This window comes from Dama dama, chromosome 33, assembly GCF_033118175.1.
Source record: "Dama dama isolate Ldn47 chromosome 33, ASM3311817v1, whole genome shotgun sequence".
Lineage (NCBI taxonomy): Eukaryota > Metazoa > Chordata > Mammalia > Artiodactyla > Cervidae > Dama > Dama dama.
In genome coordinates this window covers 11,730,380-11,751,315 of record NC_083713.1, presented here as the reverse complement: position 1 = coordinate 11,751,315, position 20,936 = coordinate 11,730,380, and the positions used below count along the sequence as shown (strand labels likewise).

At 35.6% G+C, this 20,936-nt stretch overlaps 1 protein-coding gene across 2 annotated transcripts in view; it reads left to right on the top strand.

Annotated features, from left to right (window-relative positions):
* GULP1 (GULP PTB domain containing engulfment adaptor 1) overlaps nucleotides 1-20,936 on the top strand; it is a 310,878-nt gene that overhangs the window by 176,902 nt on the left and 113,040 nt on the right. For both annotated transcript variants that reach the window (XM_061135150.1, XM_061135151.1), the window contains exons 3-4: nucleotides 10,970-11,044; nucleotides 17,370-17,431. In XM_061135150.1, coding sequence (XP_060991133.1) covers nucleotides 11,017-11,044; nucleotides 17,370-17,431 — 90 coding nt within the window. In that variant the 5' untranslated portion in view covers nucleotides 10,970-11,016. The remainder of the gene's footprint in view (nucleotides 1-10,969; nucleotides 11,045-17,369; nucleotides 17,432-20,936) is intronic.

Below are 20,936 nucleotides of genomic sequence, written 5' to 3'. Positions count from 1 at the left end.
GTTTCTTTTAGTTTCTTCTAGGACTGATGCAAAGAGCTGATAAAAGGAATTGTTTCTGTCTTAAAATGGTATATAAAATGATTAAAATGGCAAATCTATTCAGTTCAGTTCAGTCGCTCAGTCGTGTCCGACTCTTTGCGACCCAAAGACTGCAGCACCAGGCTTCCCTGTCCATCACCAACTCCCGGAGCTCACTCAAACTCATGTCCATCAAGTCAGTGATGCCTTCGAACCATCTCATCCTCTGTCATCCCCTTCTCCTCCCGCCTTCAATCATTCCCAGCATCATGGTGTTTTTGAATGAGTCAGTTCTTCCCATCAAGTGGTCGAAGTATTGGAGCTTCAGCTTCAGCATCATTCCTTTAATGAATATTCCGGACTGATTTCCTTTAGGATGGATTGGTTTGATCTCCTTGCTGTCCAAGGGACTCTCAAGTGTCTTCTCCAACACCACAGTTCAAAAGCATCGATTCTTCAGCACTCAGCTTTCTTTATAGTCCAGTTCTTACATCCATACATAACTAATGGAAAAGCCACAGCTTTGACTAGACAGACCTTTGTTGGCAAAGTGATGTCTCTGCTTTTTAATATGCTGTCTAGGTTGGTCATAACTTTTCTTCTAAGGAGCAAGTGTCTTTAATTTCATGGCTGCTGTCACCATCTGCAGGGATTTTGGAGCCCCCCAAAATCAAGTCTGTCACTGTATCCATTGTTTTCCCATCTATTTCTCATGAAGTGATGGGACTAGATGCCATGATCTTAGTTTTTTGAATGTTGAGTTTTATGCCAACTTTTTCACTCTTCTCTTTCACTTTCATCAAGAGGCTTTTTAGTTCTTCTTCACTTTCTGCTGTAAGTGTGGTGTCATCTGCATATCTGAGGTTATTGCTATTTCTCCCAGCAATCTTGATTCCAGCTTGTGCTTCATTCAGTCCAGCATTTCTTATGATGTACTCTGCATATAAGTTAAATAAGCAGGGTGACAATATACAGCCTTGACTTACTCCTTTCCCATTTTGGAACCAGTCTGTTGTTCCATGTCCAGTTCTAACTGTTGCTTCTTGACCTGCATACAGACTTCTCAGGAGGCAGGTAAGGTGGTCTAGTATTCCCACATCTTTAAGAATTTTCCACGGTTTGTTGTAATCCACACAGTCAGAGGCTTTAGTGTAGTCAGTGAAGCAGAAATAGATGTTTTATTGGAACTCTCTTGCTTTTTTGATGATCCAACGGACATTGGCAATTTGATCTCTGCTTCCTCTGCCTTTTCTAAATCCAGCTTCTACTTCTGGAAGTTCACATTCACGTACTGTTAAAGACTGATTTGGAGAATATTTAGCATTACTTTGCTAGCATGTGAAATGAGTGCAATTGTACGGTAGTTTGAACATTCTTTGGCATTGCCTTTCTTTGGGATTGGAATGAAAATGACCTTTTCCAGTCCTGTGGCCACTGCTGAGTTTTCCAAATTTGCTGGCATATTGAGTGCAGCACTTTCACAACGTCATGTTTTAGGATTTGAAATAGCTCAACTGAAATTCCATCACCTCCGCTAGCTTTGTTCATAGTCATGCTTCCTAAGGCCCACTTGACTTTGCATTCCAGAATGTTGGCTCTAGGTGAGTGATCACACCATTCTGATTATCTGGATCGTGAAGATTTTTTGTATAGTTCTTCTCTGTATTCTTGCCACCTCTTCTTAGTATCTTCTGCTTCTGTTAGATCCAAACCATTTCTGTCCTTTATTGTGCTCATCTTTGTATGAAATGTTCTCTTGGTATCTCTAATTTTCTTGAAATCTATGCACTTTTGTAAATCTTTGGTTGTTAGAAATTTATCATAAAGATAAAAACTAGTTGCCATACATGTCAAAAATTAAAAATCAAAACAGATAACATTAAAGCAAGATATTTAAGTGAAAAAATGCTTTTCAAGCTAAATATCCTAATGACAGGCAAAAAATTTTGAAACTCAGGTACAAAGTTTTATGTTGCTGCTTTGTCTGTAGAAATCAGCTGAATCTTAACACAATATATATTTTATGAATTCCAGTCAAGATCCCTTCAGTCTTAATCCTAGACTGTAATAGCATTAATTGAGCAGTCAAGCTGTTTTATTCTAGTCTTTTAAAGGAGTTAAGACAGTTTTGCCAAAGATAATGCTACCTCAGTGATTGGATCCTACAAGTTCTCACTCACAGTTAGGATAAGGATATCAAAGTGTTTGGTCAAATGATAAAAACAGCAGATCTAAAAAGGTATAATTCTTTTGTGTGCAATGAAAGTAAAAGGGAGAAATAGTGTATTGTGATTTTTAAAAGGGGGGAAATATTAAGTAGAACTTGTACAAAGAACTTCTATTGTAATACTGTCCATTACAAAGAACTTCTATTGTAATAATGTCCATTTTGATATGGAGTTTTGTCTTTATAAATACTTCTTTTAGTATAATTTATTTTGATTATCTCATTTTAGAGAAAAGTAACTGACCTTCCATTAAGAGCATAAGATAATAAGAAAATCCAGGGAGAGAAATACTTCATTGATCATTGGATGAAACTTTCATGAAAAATCTCAATCTAATGTTGAAACAGACTGATATAAGCCTGCCAAAATTTAGCTCGGGATTTTATAGGCACTTATGGAAGTATATTGAGATACTCATCATGCCACTGGGATAGCTCAGATGGTTTGACGTTTCCACTACATCTCCATCTCTGGAGTTTTCTCTCTTTTCATTGAAAGGACACAAAAAAGGACCTGTGGTTATCTTCATTCCGGAGGGGATGAGTGGTGGTACTCGGGCTGATACTCAGTCCTGATACTCAGTCCCCATACTGAGTTTTGCGATATCCCAATGTCGCCATAATTACGGACCAGATACTTACTGAACAGTACTTAGCTCTGGAAATGACTTCTGAATATGTTTCTTTCAAATCCTCTTAGAATAGGCAGTGTCAGTAAATTTCAAATTTTGTAGCTTTTATTGTCAGTAAGAACAGGCTGTATATGCTCATTTTTCCTTTTAATTCATTGTAGCCTCTCAGTGAGTGATGATGATAGTGTGGTCACTCATCTATAGCCAGACATCCTGGAGTGTGAAATCAAATGTGCCTTAATAAGCATTACTACTAATAAAGCTAGTGGAGGTGATGTAACTCCAGCTGAGCTATTTGAAATCCTGAAAGATGATGCTGTTAAAGTGCTGCACTCAGTATGTCAGCAAGTTTGGAATACTAAGTAGTGGTCATAAGACTGGAAAATGTCAGTTTTCATTCCAATCCAAAAGAAGGGTAATATCAAAGAATGTTCAAACTAATGTACGATTGTGCTCATTTCACATGCCAGCAACATGAGGCTCAAATGAGGCTCCAAGCTAGGTTTCAGCAGTATGTGAATTGTGAACTTCCAGATGTACAAGCTGGTTTTAGAAGATGCAGAAGAACCAGAGATCAAATTGCCAAAATCCTTTTGGTCACAGAGAAATCAAGAGAATTCCAGAAAAACATCTATGTCTGCTTCATTGACTGTGCTAAGCCTTTGACTCTGTGGATTACAACAAACTGTGGAAAATTCTTAAAGAGACAGGAATACCAGACCACTTCACCAGTCTCCTGAGAAAGCTGTATACAGGTCACAAAACAATAGTTAGAACTGGACATGGAACAACAGACTGCTTCAACATTAGGAAAAGAATGCATCAAGGCTGTATATTGTCACCCTGTTTATTTAACTTATGTGCAGAGTACATCACGAGAAATGGTGGGCTGGATGAATCACAAGCTGGAATCAAGATTACTGGGAGAAATATCAATAATCTCAGATATGGAGATGATACCACTATAATGACAGAAAGTGAAGTGGAACTAAAGAGCCTCTTGATGAAGGTGAAAGATGAGAGAGAAAAAGCTGGCTTGAAACTCAACATTCAAAAAACTAAGATAATGATTTCTGGTCTGGTGACTTCATGGCAAATAGATGGGGGAAAAGTGGAAACAGTGACAGATTTTATTTTCTTGGGCTCCAAAATCACCGCAGACGGTGATTGCTACCATGAAATTAAAAGACGCTTGCTCCTTGGAAGAAAAGCTATGAAAAACCTAAACAGCATATTAAAAAGCAGAGATAGCACTTTTCCAACAAAGGTCCGTCTAGTCAAAGCTAAGGTTTTTCCACTAGTCATATACGAATGTGAGAGCTGGACCATAAAGAAGGCTTAGCACTGAAGAATTGATGCTTTCTTATTGTAGTGCTGGAGAAGACTCTTGAGAGTGAGTCCATCGGACAGCAAGGAGATCAAATCAGTCAGACCTAAAGGAAATCAACCCTGAATATTAATTGAAGGACTGATGCTGAAGCTGAAGCTCCAATACTTTGGCCACCTGATTCAAAGAGCTGACTCACTGGAAAAGATTCTGATGCTGGGAAAGATTGAGGGCAGGAGGCGAAGATGGTTGGATAGTATCCCAGCCTCGATGGCCATGAGTTTGAGCAAACTCCCCGAGATACTGAAGGACAGGGAATCCTGGTGTGCTACAGTCCATGAAGTCCCAAAAGGGTCAGACACGACTTAACAACTCAACAACAACAACAGCAGCCTTTATTTTGACCTTACTCTTCAGTGCTAAATCACTTCAGTCATGAAACACTTTGTGACCCTATGGACTATAGCCCACCGGACTCCTCTGTCCATGGGATTCTCCAGACAAGAATCATGGGGTGGGTTACCATGAGCTCCTCCAGGGGATCTTCCTGACCCAGGGATCAAACCTGTGTCTCTTATGTCTCCTATGTTGGCAGGCAGTTTTTTTTTTTTTTTTTTTTTCTTTTTTTACCACTAGTGTCACCAGACCTTACTTTAGCATTGCAAGGATTTCAGGTCATTTTTGCTGTTGTTATTCCCTAGACCTGGTATTTCTGGATCTTTTATGTCAAGATTTTCTCATATATAATCCATTCTGAAGAGTTTGCCACATTACCAAATGCTAAAGCTCTTCTTAGACCTTTTCCCATTCCTAATAAAGGGTGTTGCATAGTAGTCTAGGCCCTCAAGGAGAGCCAGTGGATGGCTCCCAGAAGGCGATTAGCAGTGTAGCTAGGAGCTGCATGCTCCTAATCAACATGTACCACAAGTGCTCTGCCCTTCTACCTGAAACCTTTCCCCGTCCTCACCTTTAGCCCTTGCCCATTAGGGAAGTGACTGTTCGCATGACTCTGAAACTTTCCCTGTGAACAAAATAGCCATCTGTGCATCATCCTCTCTCTTTGAAGGGTGTCTCCCTCTTTTATAGGGTTCATTCCCCACCTGTAGAGCCACATATCCTTCTCCCTTACTCTCAAAGATGGTAAATTCCTTGAAAGCTGGGACCACGTCCTACTTATTTTTACTTTCTAGTTGCTGTAAAGATCAAGCTCAGTTGTGTCCGACTCTTTGCGACTCTGTCTATGGAATTTTCTAGGCAAGAAAACTGGAATGGGTTGCCATTTCCTTTTGAGGGGATCTTCCCAACCCAGCAATAAAACCTGTGATTCTTGCGTCTTCTGCGTTAGCAGGCATACTCTTTTACTAGCGTGCCACCTGGGAAGCCCATTCCTATAATGTTTGTCATATAATGTGGTCTCAAAGTGTAGCTAGTGGAAGGACAAAGCTTTTTTTAATAAGTGTTAGATATGAGTGAATATTGTAAAAAAAAAAAAAAGGAAAATAGTGATAAGCATTTATATCTCAAGTTAGGGAATTTCAGAAGACACTAAAATTGCTATTTCTTAGTGAATTATAAATGTATAGCCTCTAAAACATATATCACATGACTTCTCCTGTGAAATGTCTCAGTTTGTGTACTGGTTTGTTTTCTTGTCTACACTTAGTATTGATCCACAGAAGCAAAAAGCCCTTTGCAAATTACTGTCCTAAAATACAGGGAGGAAGAATATCAGAAGATGTCTTAGAATTGGGAGATTTAAGCAGAGAACATTTACAATAGACACTAATTAGATCCAGAAGAGTGTCAGAAATGAACTGAGTTCTCCCAGGAGGATTTTTGAAATTTCCTTTACTAGCAATGAAGTTCCAATTGTCAGCAACTACTTTAGAGTATTTAGCAATGTGGAGGCATTAATGCAGGATCTAAAATTGTCTGACATTGTCTCAGGATTACCTTCTTGAATTATATATTCAAAAAGCACACAAAAGTTTTGAGAGTAAAAAGAAATGTGTTGTATATGTGTTCACAGGCAAAGAACTATTTTAACTTCACCTGGTTTTCCCTTCTGTACAGAATTAAATCTAATGATTAATCATCATTACTTTAGCATCATCTCTGATCTCTTAGTGAACAGGAATTTAAAGTGATATATGAGTTACATAAATGTGAACCATGTTTTAATCAATTTGAGGTTTCTTTTTCTTTCTTTTTTCTTTTAACCTTGAAAGATTTCCAGGAAAATTTGATATTAAATGTACTCATAACAATAAAAATGAAATTCAGAGCCAACTACTTTACAGCTTTTAATATTCATACTATATAGAGTTTCTTTAGTCATAACAATGTGATTTAATTTTTAAAGCAAGAGTCTGGGCAGCAGGTTGCAAAGCAGGAAACTGCCATTCATTAAAAAATTCACTCTAAACTTCTTCTGAACTGATTTATAAGTATCTATAGGAAATTTACCAAATTTCTGTTGGTAAATAATTTTCAAACTTGTATACGATGGATTATGCTAAAAAAGTGATTGTTGGCTTCAAACTTGTTTTACAATCAGGGCTAAAAAGGTTAAATTTATAGAGTAAATGAATACGAAGTGGATTCATAGTGTTTTGTTAATGTGTTTACTGACTTTTATGAAAAATTTGGGATTAAAATAATTAACTTAAAGACATCTGCCTTTAATGTTTATAATACATTTAAGAACTTTTATTTAGAGAATTTAAACTCCCAATTGGCTTTAAATTTAGAATGATTATGTTTCTATGTGAATAATTTATTAATTATGATTTTTTTTCTTGATCACGTTTACACATCCCATTTGTATTTTGTACATAGCCAGAGTTACTTGCTTGCCTATGGATCCCTAAGAAAGATAAGGGCAAAAATGTACAATACATTATGGTATTTTATAAAGAAATTAAAAATGAACCCGAAAAATCACTGTTTAGTTCAGTTCAATTCAGTTCAGTCACTCAGTCATTTCCAACTCTTTGTGACCCCATGGACTGCAGCACACCAGGCTTCCCTGTCCATCACCAACTCCTGGAGTTTACCCAAACTAATGTCCATTGATTCGGTGATGCCATCCAACCATCTCATCCTCTGTCATCCCCTTCTCTTTCTGCCTCAATCTTTCCCAGCATCAGGGTCTTTTCCAATGAGTCAGTTCTTCATATTAGTTGGCCAAAATATTGGAGTTTCAGCTTTAGCATCAGTCCTTCCAATGAATATTCAGGACTGATTTCCTTTAGAATTGACTGGCTTGATCTCCTTGCAGTCCAGAGGAATCTCAAGAATCTTCTCCAACAGTTCAGTTCAAAAGCATCAATTCTTCTGTACTGAGCTTTCTTTATCATCCAACTCTAACATCCATGCATGACTCCTGGAAAAACCATAGCTTTAACTAGACCTTTGTCAGCAAAGTAATGTCTCTGCTTTTTAATATGCTACCTAGGTTGGTTATAGTTTTTCTTCCAAGGAGTAAGTATCTTTTAATTTCATGGATGCAGTCACCATCTGCAGTGATTTTGGAGCCCAAGAAAATAAAGTCTCGCTGTATCCATTATTTCCCCATCTATTTGCTATGAAATGATGAGACCAGATGTCATGATCTTAGTTTTCTGAATGTTGTTTTAAGCCAGCCTTTTCACTCTCCTCTTTCACTTTCATCAAGAAGCTCTTTAATTCTTTGCCTTCTGCCATAAGTGTGCTGTCATCTGCATGTCTTAGATTATTGATATTTCTCCTGGCAACCTGATTCCAGCTTGTGCTTCATCCAGCCCAGCATTTTGCATGATATACTCTGCATGTAATTTAACTAAGCAGGGTGACAATATACATCCTTGACATACTCCTTTCCCAATTTGGAGCCAGTCTGTTGTTCTGTGTCCAGTTCTAACTGTTGCTTCTTGACCTGCGTACAGATTCCTCAGGAGGTGGGTCAGGTGGTCTGATATTCCCATCTCTTGAAGAATTTTCCACCGTCTGTTGTGATCTACACTGTCAAAGGTTTAGCATGGTCAAGAGGGCAGAAGTAGATGTTCTTTTGGAACTCTCTTGCTTTTTTGATCATCCAACGGATGTTGACAATTTGATCCCTGATTCCTCTGCCTTTTCTAAATCCAGCTTGAACATCTGGAAGTTCTTGGTTCATGTACTGTTGAAGCCTGGCTTGGAGAATTTTGAGCATGACTTTCCTAGCCTGTGAGATGAGTGTAACTGTGGTAGTTTAAGCGTTCTTTGGCACTGCCTTTCTCTGGGCACTCTTCCCTTTCCCTGTATATAATTAGGTGATCTGTTTCTTCATCCAGGTTCAGTTTTTTTCATACTTTTGAGATGTCGCTCCTGTCTTTTAGTTTGCAGTGTTTCAGATGTGAAAGCTGCTGCAATCCTAATCTTTGCTCCTCTATACATAATATCTTCTTTTCTGACTGCTTTTAAGATTTTCTCTTCATTCTTAGTATTGGTTTCTTCATTTTTCCGGAGAAGTTGAATCTTACATTTGGATACATTATATTTCTTTACTTCATGTTTTTATTTTTTTTCTGCAAGTTTTGATCTTCACTTATTCCTTGAGGATAACAAACATGTCTGTTAGCTTCTAGGTGAAAAGTAATTCTTGGGAGGATACAGAAATATTTGATCTTTATTGTATTACTTTGCGTCTTGAATAATGTCTGGCACTGGTGGTCAGTAAATAATTTCTGACTAAATGAATAAATTAATTGTAGAAAATGAAGTTATTTTAATCATAACTTAAATAATAGTAATATCTTTCAGAGCATAGAAAAGAAACCATCTTATATGGTTACTATGCATGGCATAATTATCATGGCATTCTAATTCTTACACTGTACTCTCTACCTATCTTGTATTAATAGTGTATATCATGAGAAGATGAGTAAAGTGTGAGGTGAATAACAGAGTGATGCTACTGTGTCATCATCTAGGTCTACAAAACAGTGCTTAACAATAATAGTTTATAATTCAGTTAATTTTTAATTTTCCTTTGAGAGTAGAAATGCAAGGACATAAACAGCAGTAATTTCACTGTAAAGATGACTTTGTGATAAAGATTAATTTCTCTGTTGTGCTTTAATTGCTATGTAGATTTATGGAGAGTGCTATGGACTGAATCCTTGTGTTCCCTCCAAATTAATATGTCGAAGCTCTTACCCCCAAAGAAATGGTATCTGGAGATGGAGTCTTTAGGATCTAATTGGGTAGAAGATACTTATTAAAACCTGACCATGCTGGCACGCTAAAGTATGACTCTCAAAATTCCAGCCTCTACAGCTGTGAGAAATAAATTTCTGTTGTTGAGGCAGTCTAAGGTATTTTGTTATGACAACCTGACCAGATCAAGAGAAAAAATAAATTGTTACTGAGAACAAATACCTAACACTGTGGAAGTAGCTTTGGAACTAGATAATGGGGAGAAGCTTGAAGAGTTCTGAAGTGTATGCTAGAAGAAACCAAGAGTATTTTGAAGGGACTGCTATAGACAGTTCTGGTCAGAGGTCAGAAAGAAAAGAAGAGAGCTGGAGGGAAAGTCTCCATCTTCTTAGAGAATCCACAGATAATCATGAACAGAATGTTAGTAGATATTCAAATGTTCAAGTCCATTGTTTTAAGGTCTTGGGGAAAAAATACAACATGTTTTTGAACAATGGTGAAAAGGTGATCATTGTGAAAAAAATGGCAAAAAAAAAAAAAAACCCACAAAAAACTTGACTGAATTGTATTTGTGTTCTAATGTTTTGTGGAGGATAAAACTAGGAATCAACAAAATTGGATATTTAACTGGAGGGGATTTCTAAGCAAAATGTTAAAGGGGGAGCTTGGTTCTTTTTAAATGATTATAGTAAAATGTGGGAAAGAAATAAAGTTGTTATGCACGAATTAATCAACATGTAAAAGTTTGGAAAATTCTCAGTTGATTCATGTGGCAGAGAATAACCCCGTTATGGAGAAACTGTCCTTTGATAAAATTAGTGTCTTTGTGATTCACAGACCTAATCAGTTACTCTAACAGAAACAGTGCCGGTTTCAGCTGAAGGAAATGTTGATGGGATCAAATGATGAAAATATTCTGGATTTCTTAGATCCCACAGGACAGGACCATACATCTATTTGGCTGTGAATGCACACTGTTCTTCAAGACTAGGGGTGCATCGTCCAGATGGTGATTCAGGGATCATCAAGGCTCCCTCTGTGGTTTCAGGGACGAGGAGCGGGAAATGCCCCATTGCCTTGGTTTCAAAAGATAGGCAGCAGCTACTTAGAGAATGGGGCAAAGAGTTGCCCAGCATAGCATGATGGAGGGGAGAGGGGCACGATATCCACTTGTCATAAGCAGATGACTCCTGTTTATCCACCACTGCTGTCAATGATAATCCAAAACATTACCATACTTTTTACTGACAAGTTCAGGGAAAAGTTAACCTTCCTTCTTCTTAAATTTGCAAGTAAATATAATTAATGGAAGATGTAAAAGAAAAAAGACAAGAAAATTAAGGAACCTTGGAGAAATTTTATTTGATATATTATTCTTGTCTGCTGTGCCACTCATAATATTGAGTAGTGTTTTTCTTATGTGTTTTCTTATTATGTTTATTCTTACCCATTGTCCTTCAGGATATTTCAGAATATTGTTTATAAACATCTAAAAAATTTAAAAAGACCTTGCAATTAAAATAGTTTGCATAAAAGGGGTTGTTCAACATTCCTTTATTTAAGCTTTGCTATTTTATGTTTTTATAGGATATAAAGTGTGATTAAACTGAACATCAATTTGGTTGAGCTTCATCATGAACCGTGCTTTTAGCAGAAAGAAAGGTAAGTGTACCCATTTATAGAACCTGGGAGTCAATTCAATATTATTGGGAAAATCAAGCAGAGATGTTAAGAAGTCACTTTTTCTGATTATCAAACCATGTGACTTCAGAATGAAGTTAGAATAGAACAGAAACCTGCAGACATTGCTAATTAACCTTCTTTGGTTATCAGCCTAATGAAAGAGTGGAGTTGTTTAATATATTTAGTCCAGAAAACATGACAATATGTTCTCTGGAAGTTTTATTCTGTGATGTGAAATTGCAAAAAATAGTGATCTGACTTAAAAAGTTGGTCCTAATTTCACTTTTCATAGTGTAGTGCTAAATTTCCTGAGCTTACATAGGTTATAGTGATTTAAATTAACTTATGTGCACATACACTTCACTTATTAATGAAAACTGTATAGGATTGAAAATAAGTGAATTGATAGCAATGAGACCAAAATAAATTTGTTATTAAAGTAGAAATTTAAAACAAGTATGAATATATCATAATTATCAGTACAGGAATGAAAGAAACAGCTGTTGTTGTGTTAGTCACTCAGTCGTGCCTGACTCTTTGCGACCCCATGAACTGCAACCCACCAGGCTCCTCTGTCCATGAGATTTTCCAGGCAAGGATACTGGAGTGGGTTGCCATTTCCTTCTCCATGTTATTTCTTAAAGTGCAGGAAAACATGGCATTTGACAAAATATTTCATGATACATTTATAGGAAAGATAGAAAAATTTGATAGTTTTGTATAGTTCAGTAGAGTTAAAAAATGTATCTTGCCATTCTAGAAGGAGTTCTTTGGTGGTGGGTACTGGGGTCTTTCCTGTTTAACATACTATAAATGAAGTGGGAGAGAATACTTAAATAATGCTACTCAAGTTCTTAGGGGACTGAAAGTGGGAAAAGATAACAGATGTGGTAGGATTGTAGGTATGTGGGGAGAAAATGATGAGTTAATTCATAATCTACACTATACAATTAATAAGATACTGTTAATTGCCAAATATGGGTTCAGAAAATACACTTCTGTACTTATTTCTATATTGTTATTATTTAGAAAATGCAGTTAATTGCTGTGTAGGTAAAACATGGCTAAACTTTGCTGTGTAGGTAAAATATGTAGGTAAAACATGCGTAGGTTAAAAAATAAAGTCAATATTCCAGTTCATTTTCTAATGAATGAATAATGAACTATCTTGAACCAGGAAATAGATCATTCCATTCTACTCCATGTCCTCAGGCAGTGTGTTCTTGCATTAAGGGATTGACACATTGTAACATGCCTGGTTGAGAAAGGCTAGGATGACTTCAATGATGATTACAAGGGGAAGCATGGCTGAGAACCCATGGTATGGTCTTGCAATGTTTGAAGACCTTTTAATGTTTGAATGCTGTCATTGGGTTATGGAACAAAGTTTAATAAAGATTGGTGTAAATCATAATGTCATAGATTAAACATAGGAAAAAAAATTCCAACAAAATTTTGCCAAAATATAATGGAATTATTCAAAGTATTTTTGTTTTCTTTTCTGAAATGACAGGTGTTCAAACATTTGGATATGGTTCAGAGGATTAATATATTCAGTAGAGATTAGGTACTGTGAAGAACTTTCAGGCACTTTTCAACCCTAGGAAACTAAGAATTTATTATTTTACTTATTTTTCAGAATAAGGGTAAGGCAAATGACATTTATTGTGTTTTGTAGCTTGCTTCCGATTTAAAACATATACCAAAAATAAATTCACATTTCTTTTTATTCCCTTTACCTAGTAAAAAAGTCTGGAAATAATTCTCTGAAATATGGAAGTATTTTTAATAAAGTGATAAAAAACCTTACATCGCAACTTATCACTTTAAACATGCTATTGTATTTTTTAAAGATATTTCTAGATCTTCTCTTTTTTTCTAATTTACTCTTTATCTGAAAGTAATTTGGAGTGATTTTTAGTTGAGAAATCCCAAGAGTTGGATAATAAGATGGGTAAACAGTGATTGTATATTTGTCTTACTTGAAGACAGTAGGAGTACAACTATAAGGAAAATTATTGATAGAGAATAAAGAAGCAGAAGCACTTGTTATTTCCTGTTTTGCTTCATTTTCTTTAAATTTCTCCTGACTCCTCTTATTTTGCAAGTCTAATGATTAAATATCCTTATCAGAAAATTATTGATCAATATTTCACTCGAATTCAGTTGGAACTCGGTGCAGAAATTCTACCTTAAGTTCACCAGTCACTTCAAATGCTTTCATTTAATATGGTTGTTAAAGAAAACTTCTTGGAGCCTGTGCTCCAATTTCAACCAATAGCACTATCTGTTGAATTTTAATTTGAGATGCAAAACTGGAATTTTATGAGCATATTCATACATCTTGACCATTGGGAACTGTAATTATAGTTCTAGAAAACATGTAAGTCAAGTCATCTTTCCAATAACTAGTATCAACATATACTTCACTGTACTCTAAACAAAGAAAGATTGTCTTCTATCATTAAAAACTTAACTTATTTCATGTATCCCATTTTCTCAGTTATTACATGCAAACTTACTAAGTCATCTTGGCTCTCAGAAACCCAAGGAAAAGAGATTGTTACCTTAGACTTAAACATAATTTTCTTTTCTTTTTATTAAATCTCCCAATTAGTAATTTGTCTGGTATTCTTTGAATTGGCCAGGCATTTCACTGATTCTCTTTTCAAATGCTTTAATGGTTATTAGAATGGGTTTCCCAGGTGGCACTGGTAGCAAAGAACCAGCCCGCCAAAGCATGAGACTTTAGAGACATAGCTTCAGTCCCTGGGTCACTGGGTTCGATCCCTCAGTTGGGAAGATCCCCTGGAGGAGGGCATGGCAACCCACTCCAGTATTCTCCCCTGGAGAATTCCATGGACAGAGGAGCCTGGCAGGCTACAGCCCACAGGGTCTGAAGGAATCAGACACAACTGAAGCGAATTAGCATGCACACAGGCAGAGGTGCTCGTAGGTTCTGAAAAAATCTGAATATACTTAGAATTGCATCATTTTGGACTATTTTGAAGAGCTATGTAAATATTATCTAACCTCATAATCATAGATTACATTTTAATGAATGTTTTATATCTTCTTTCCCTATGTTAGCTTACTTTTGTGAATTTTTAAAATCCTATGTTCTATTTATGTCAAAAATAATTTAATTTAAAAAACATAAAACATAGCACATGAATAAATGTGATTAAATAATTCAACTAGTTACACTTTGTGTTCTTTAACATGTGAGTTGATATACTGATGAGTAGGTATAATTGTAGTACAAAGCACTTGAAATTTCAATAATATTTAAATATAATTCAGTAATTTTCTTTTCATGAAAAACTGTATTCAGATATATCCATTTATCCATCAATACTTAGTTTTAAATTTAATATATTCAAAATAGGTGCTTTCACTTTGTTGAGCTCTTATGATAATGAGAACAATGATGTTTCTTGCATCTTTCTAGATGAGCTCTAAATCTAAATACATTTTGAACACCAGATTCATTGGTCCAGTAGTCAAAGTGGTTTGCTGCTGCTGCTACTGCTGCTAAGTCGCTTCAGTCATGTCTGACTCTGTGCGACCCCATAGATGGCAGCCCACCAGGCTCCTCCATCCCTGGGATTCTCCAGGCAAGAATACTGGAGTGGGTTGCCATTTCCTTCTCCAAAAGTGGTTTGACACCTGTCAAATATTTTGAAATGCTGACATTTACTTTTATGTGAATGCTCACTATTAAGTTAGAGATTATATTTTATAATTTTAAGAAAGGAACACATTCTAGTGTCTATGTTCCGGTTTCTTCACCAATTCTCTGTATCTAATATCTTCTGTGGGTCCATAAAATGACCAAAGACCATCATCTATACCCTCTCTTCAAGGTCAGCCACATCTATTTAAGTTAGCATATAGGTTTGTTCTTTTTTTTTTTTGCCAAAGTATAAATTAGAATGACATTAACGACTCCTTTTTGGAAATCCTTCAGGTTTAGTAAGTGCACTACCTATACAAGAGGTATGAAATGAACACCCATTAAATTGTCTGCACTTGGTGTGTGGGTGTAGATCTTTTGTCATTGTTACAACTGCAGCTTATCCGGTGGTAATTTAATATTGTGATTATTTCAGTCTGTCACCAGTAACAATTGGATATACCCACTCTCTTTTTAGGTTACTGCAGTATGAGACTATAACAAAGGCAGTATCATCGGTTTTCAAATAATAGTGTCTTATAGGAAAAAGCAATTATCTCTCTGCCTCAGGATTGGAATGAACCATCATATTCAAAGTTTAGTTAGACTTTACATCCTCCTGAGCTACCTTTAGTGTCTTGGAAAAAGAGACATGAAAGTAATTGTGTTAAGGGGTAAAAAAGGAAATTAGATATATTTTTAGGTTTCCTGAAGGCAAGTCTTTGGTGTTTTTATTACTTTGATGTACAATATTGTGATTATTTATTTTAATATGCAAGTGCACGACTATTTTCCACATCTCAGTATAAATTATTCTTGAATTAGTCATATCACTATTCAGTACCGATCATAAAATCCTAATGTCATAAAATTGTTAAAATGAAAATCCATACAAGAAATAGTTTTATATGTCAATGTCTGTATATAATGCTGTTTTTTGAAGCCTAGGATGTATTGCTTCTCAAGATATTTCACCCAAGTGCAGTTGTCACGTGTCCACTTCAGCAGTCAGAAATAGCCCTAAATTGCAACGTGAGCACAGGATTTTATAGATCCCTCATGGTTTTGTCTTCAAATTTTTTTTGAATGTTGCATTGTAACCCATAAACATGTTTCATATATAATGCAGTATCCTTTAAATGGTTTAAAATAATTAAAATCCCAGAAATGTATGCCATTTTCTCTGTCTTCACATTCCCCCAGTTTGATAACATATTAATGGTATTGAACTTGTTTCTGTTACCATCCTTTTTAAATGTTCTTAATTGAATGTTAAAAATGCTTTGTTAGTAACCTGATTTTTATTTTATATACCTATGTATATACTTATGTATATAAGTATATATACTTATATACTTAAGTATATACTTATGTATATTTTTCATGGTAAAAATATGTCTTTAATTTTATTCTATTTATAGTACTGATTCTAAATTTTTGAATTCCCATAAGGAGTAAAATACTCACAAAAATCCACTTAAGAAGATAATATATTTGAAGACTGAGAAGTTTTACTACAGACAATTGCAGTTTGTAAAAAAAAACAAACAAACAAATTTGATTTGTGTAAAATTAACGTGTTTTGCTTTTTTCCTGCTTATATGTTCCACAAAATGTTTTGGAAGATATGTGGAATATATAAATCAAATTCAAAAATTGAATGAAAAATTTATTTTCTATTATTGTTAATAATGTATAATACAAATTACTTTCAATATCTTCTATTCTTTTAGTTACTTTTATTTCTACTATTCTACTATGCTCAATTGCCCAGTTGTGTTCAACTCTTTGTAACCCATTGACAACACCCTGCCAGTCTCCTCTGTCCATGGAATTTTTCAAACAAGAATACTAGAGTGGTTGCCAGTTCCTCCTTCAGGGGGATCTTCCCCCTCCAGGGATCAAACTCGTGTCTCCTGCATTGGCAAGGTGGATTCTTTACTGCTGTGCCACCTGGGAAGCTTCATTATTCTACTACATTAATTTGAATCATGTAATGATTTCAAATTACTGCATTTAAGATTATTTATATCTGAAACACCTGATAGTTGACACTCAAGCAATGTTTCTCTAAATCGAGACTAAAAAACTATCGTAATATTAATTTTTCAGTGAATTTAGTAGATTGATTTATTTCAGTTTTGTATAAATGTAGTTGTTAGTCTAATGTTAAAATGTCCCCTTACAAATTGTCAATTTTTGATACTAAAGAATAATAGTCATGAGTAAAGAGCAGATTGCTATTTATTGTAAAAGTAATTAGCAAAAATAACCTGTAATTCATGAGACTATCAAGTGAAAGAAAGAAAAACATAGTTATTCACATGATTGATGTAATTACTCATAGCCCAACTGGTTTTTAAAAATATATTCTTTAAAAAATTCAGAACTGTTTTATTATTTGAAAACTTATAAAAGGAAAAGATTTTTAAGTTAAGGAGAAAATCTTATAATTACTTTGTGGTTATATTGTTCTTATATCTGACTAGCTATTCTTTTTCACTTTAGCAAAACTGTCTTAGAATTAGGAGTGTACCCACCCGTATCAGACTCTATAAATGCTAATGCATGAATATGACATCCTTAGAACCCATGTTTTAATTTAACATTGTGTATTCTTCATTGCAGACAAAACATGGATGCATACTCCTGAGGCTTTATCAAAACATTACATTCCCTATAATGCAAAGGTAAAATAGTTCATATGGTATTACTGAATATTATTTTGCTATAGTATTATTGCTAGTTTATGACTGATCTTAGAAAGATTGTTTATGCTTTGATATTTCTTAGTAGATAATCCCTGAAAAATCTTTGCATAAATAAAGTAATTTTGTAGCATATAATAAGGGAAGTTGTTTTACTTCCTAAATAAGTATTCTTTTTATAATTTCTGTTTAAGTCATGAGTGTATTTTCTTCAAATGACTTTGGCTGTTGTTAAAATTATTTGCAGTATCATGGACTTAAGAAACAAAACAACAAATAAATTAGTTTCCTTTAAAAATACTTAATGTTTCATTACACAGACAAATATAAAACTAGCCTGGAAATGAGCTTCAATTTTAATGAATGCAATTATAACACACAAAGAAGAGAGACAAACAAAGCTTAAACTATTAAGAAAACACAGGAAAAGTGCATATTTTGTATGAATCTTTTGTTCAAGTCCTGCATTTCAATAGAGAAATAGAAGCAATCCATACTCCATGTCTTCAAAGATTTGATTCACTGCTGTTGTTGGAAGACTGTCCAAATGAATGAATGCCATTTACAGAAGGGTCTTTAAAGAAAGGTGTTATTTTATAATTAATGAACACTAAACACAGAGTGGATTTCAGAGAAGTCTGTTTAAATTTGGAAGAGACAGAAGAGAATTTTAAAGAGTTGTATTTGGGAATAAGAGAGTGGGCCAAACTTAAGCAACTTCAGAAATGGCAGGGGAGGAAATAGAAAATGGTAAAATTATTATTATGAACAGTGAACAGTGGATTAGTGTGATATAAAGAGATTAGTTATGAAGAATTATTTCAGGAAAAGATTTTCTAAAAAATTATTGAATGGAGAGCTCTCTGGGAAACCTCTAGAGCACTGGTCTGAGTCTGAATCAGCAGGAAGCGGCATTTAAAAGGCCATCTAGAAGAAATTCTTCTAGAGGGTTGCTCAGCAGTGAGCTTTCTAGCGTGCAGCAACTATATGTTTTCTGCCTGACTGTGCAGCAAAGAAAGTGCTCAAAAATGCTTTCTCTGTAAAATTAACATACTGGAAATCACTACGATGCTCATGAATTCCCCTGTAAAGTTAACATGCGGATTGATTGCCATGAATTAGCATGAAAAGTTTACTTAATAGCTTAAAAGGAAAAAAAACAAAGTTAATATTACCCGTCTCTTCCACAGATATTCCTCATGTTACCTATTGATACACTGCATGAAATCCTCATAGAAAAAAATTTAATGAAGAAAACCACTATAACTTTAAAGCCCATGCCCAGTTTTTTCTGTTATCAATCATAATAGAATTATATCCTTCATGTGAAACCACCAGACATTATTCACTTTTATAAACGATTGAAGTACCTCATTTTAAAAACTTGTTTATAAAGGATTGAAAAAAGTTTACTGTAATTAGAACTATCGTTAACTCTTTGAATTAATGAGACAGTGGCCATCCGCTTGTCTCCATGGCTACGTTGCCTGTGCTGGTTCACGGGCCCATGATGACTGTAAGACACCCCACAGAGAGCAGAGGGCCCGGCAGCGTCGGCCGCACTGGGGTCAGTCAAACGTGGAGGAGCAGGTTGCTTCCGTTCCTTCTCATGTGGTCTCCTGAGTGAGATCCTGTGGACCGAGTAGCATTAAAAATATTTGAAGAACATTCTTTTTTTCTGAATTCCCTTCTTTGTGGCACTTTAAACATTGATTGTTTAGTAGGTGTTTTTGAAAATTTTCTCTGTCTCTTCTTAGAGTATATGTCACTTGCAAAGCAAATCCGTGTCCACAGGAAATACCTTGGGGCAACGGAAGCAAAAACCAGAATCTATAACCAGATTGCCTTGGTTTAATCTTGACTCCAACACTGACTAGCAGTGTAGTTTGGGGCAAATTATCTAACCTTAGCCTATGGTTATTAATCTGCAAATAGGGATAAGAGTAATTTCTCAATTAGGATTGTTATAGATATAAAGGTGTTACATGAAGTCTTAAAACAGTATCTGGAATAAAATAACTACTACTTGTAAATGTTAGCAATCATTAATTTATCTTTTGTAATTTTTCACTGGCTTTACCAAAGTGCCTGTCTCACTCTAGTTGTTCAATATGCATGTATTTTATGAATTGATGCATAATAGTGTATCCAAGATAATAACAAAATTGTTACATTTCATTGACTCTCAAAATATGCCAGACACTGTTCTGGTGTGTTTTTACATGATTTAGTATTTATTTGAACCAATATAGTGATTATTAATGTTATCATCACTTCACAAAAGAGAAGACTAAGGATGAAAATTTAAATATTATGCCTGTTGTCACAGGGCTTCTCAGGGGGCTCAGTTGTAGAGAATCCACCTGCTAAGGCAGGAGACACGGGTTTGATACCTGGGTCAGGAAGATCCCTTGGAGAAGGAAATGGCAACCCACTCCAGTATTCTAGCCTGGGAAATCCCATGGACAGAAGAGCCTGGCGGGCTACAGTCCATGTTGTTTTGAAAGGGTCAGACATGACTCAGATGAAATAACAACAAAAACAAAAGAATTGTCACAAACTTAGTAAGACAGAGCCAGGCTTGAAAAACTGAAGTCAGTGTAACTTCAAAGATTTGCTGCTTTTTCTGTATGTCATCCATCAGTTCAGTTGCTCAGTTGTGTCCAACTCTTTACCACCCCATGGACCGCAGCACACCAGGCTTCCCTGTCCATCACCAACTCCCAGAGCTTGCTCAAACTCATGTCCATTAGGTGGGTGATGGCATCCAACCATCTCATCCTCTGTCATCCCCTTCTCCTCCTGCCTTCAATCTTGCCCAGCATCAGGGTCTTTTCCAATGAGTCAGTTTTTCACATCAAGTGGGCAAAGTATTAGAGCTTCAGCTTCAGCATCAGTCCTTCCAATGAATATTCAGGATTAATACCTTTAGGATTGACTGGTTTGATCTCCTTGCTGTCTTCTTCAACACCACAGTTCAAAAGCATCAATTATTTGGTGTTCAGCTTTCTTTATAATCCAGCTCTCACATCCATACATGACTCCTGGAAGAACCATAGCTTTGACTAGACCTTTGTCGGCAAAGTAATTCCTCTGCTTTTTAATGTGCTTCCTAGGTTGGTCATAGCTTTTCTTCCAAGGAGTAAGTGTATTTTAACTTCATGGTGGCTTCAATCACCATCTGCAGTGATTTTGGAGCCCAGAAAAATAAAGTCAGCCACTGTTTCCACTGTTTCCCCATCTATTTGCTGTGAAGTGATAGGACCAGATGCCATAATCTTAGTTTTCTGAATGAAGCCAACTTTTTCACTCCCTTTTTTCACTTTCATCAAGAGGCTCTTTAGTTCTTCTTTGCTTTTGGCCCTAAGGGTGGTGTTATCTGCATCTGAGGTTATTGATATTTCTTCTAGGAATCTTGATTCCAGCTTGTACTTCATCCAGTCTGGCATGTCACATGATATACTCTGTACATAAGTTAAATAAGCAG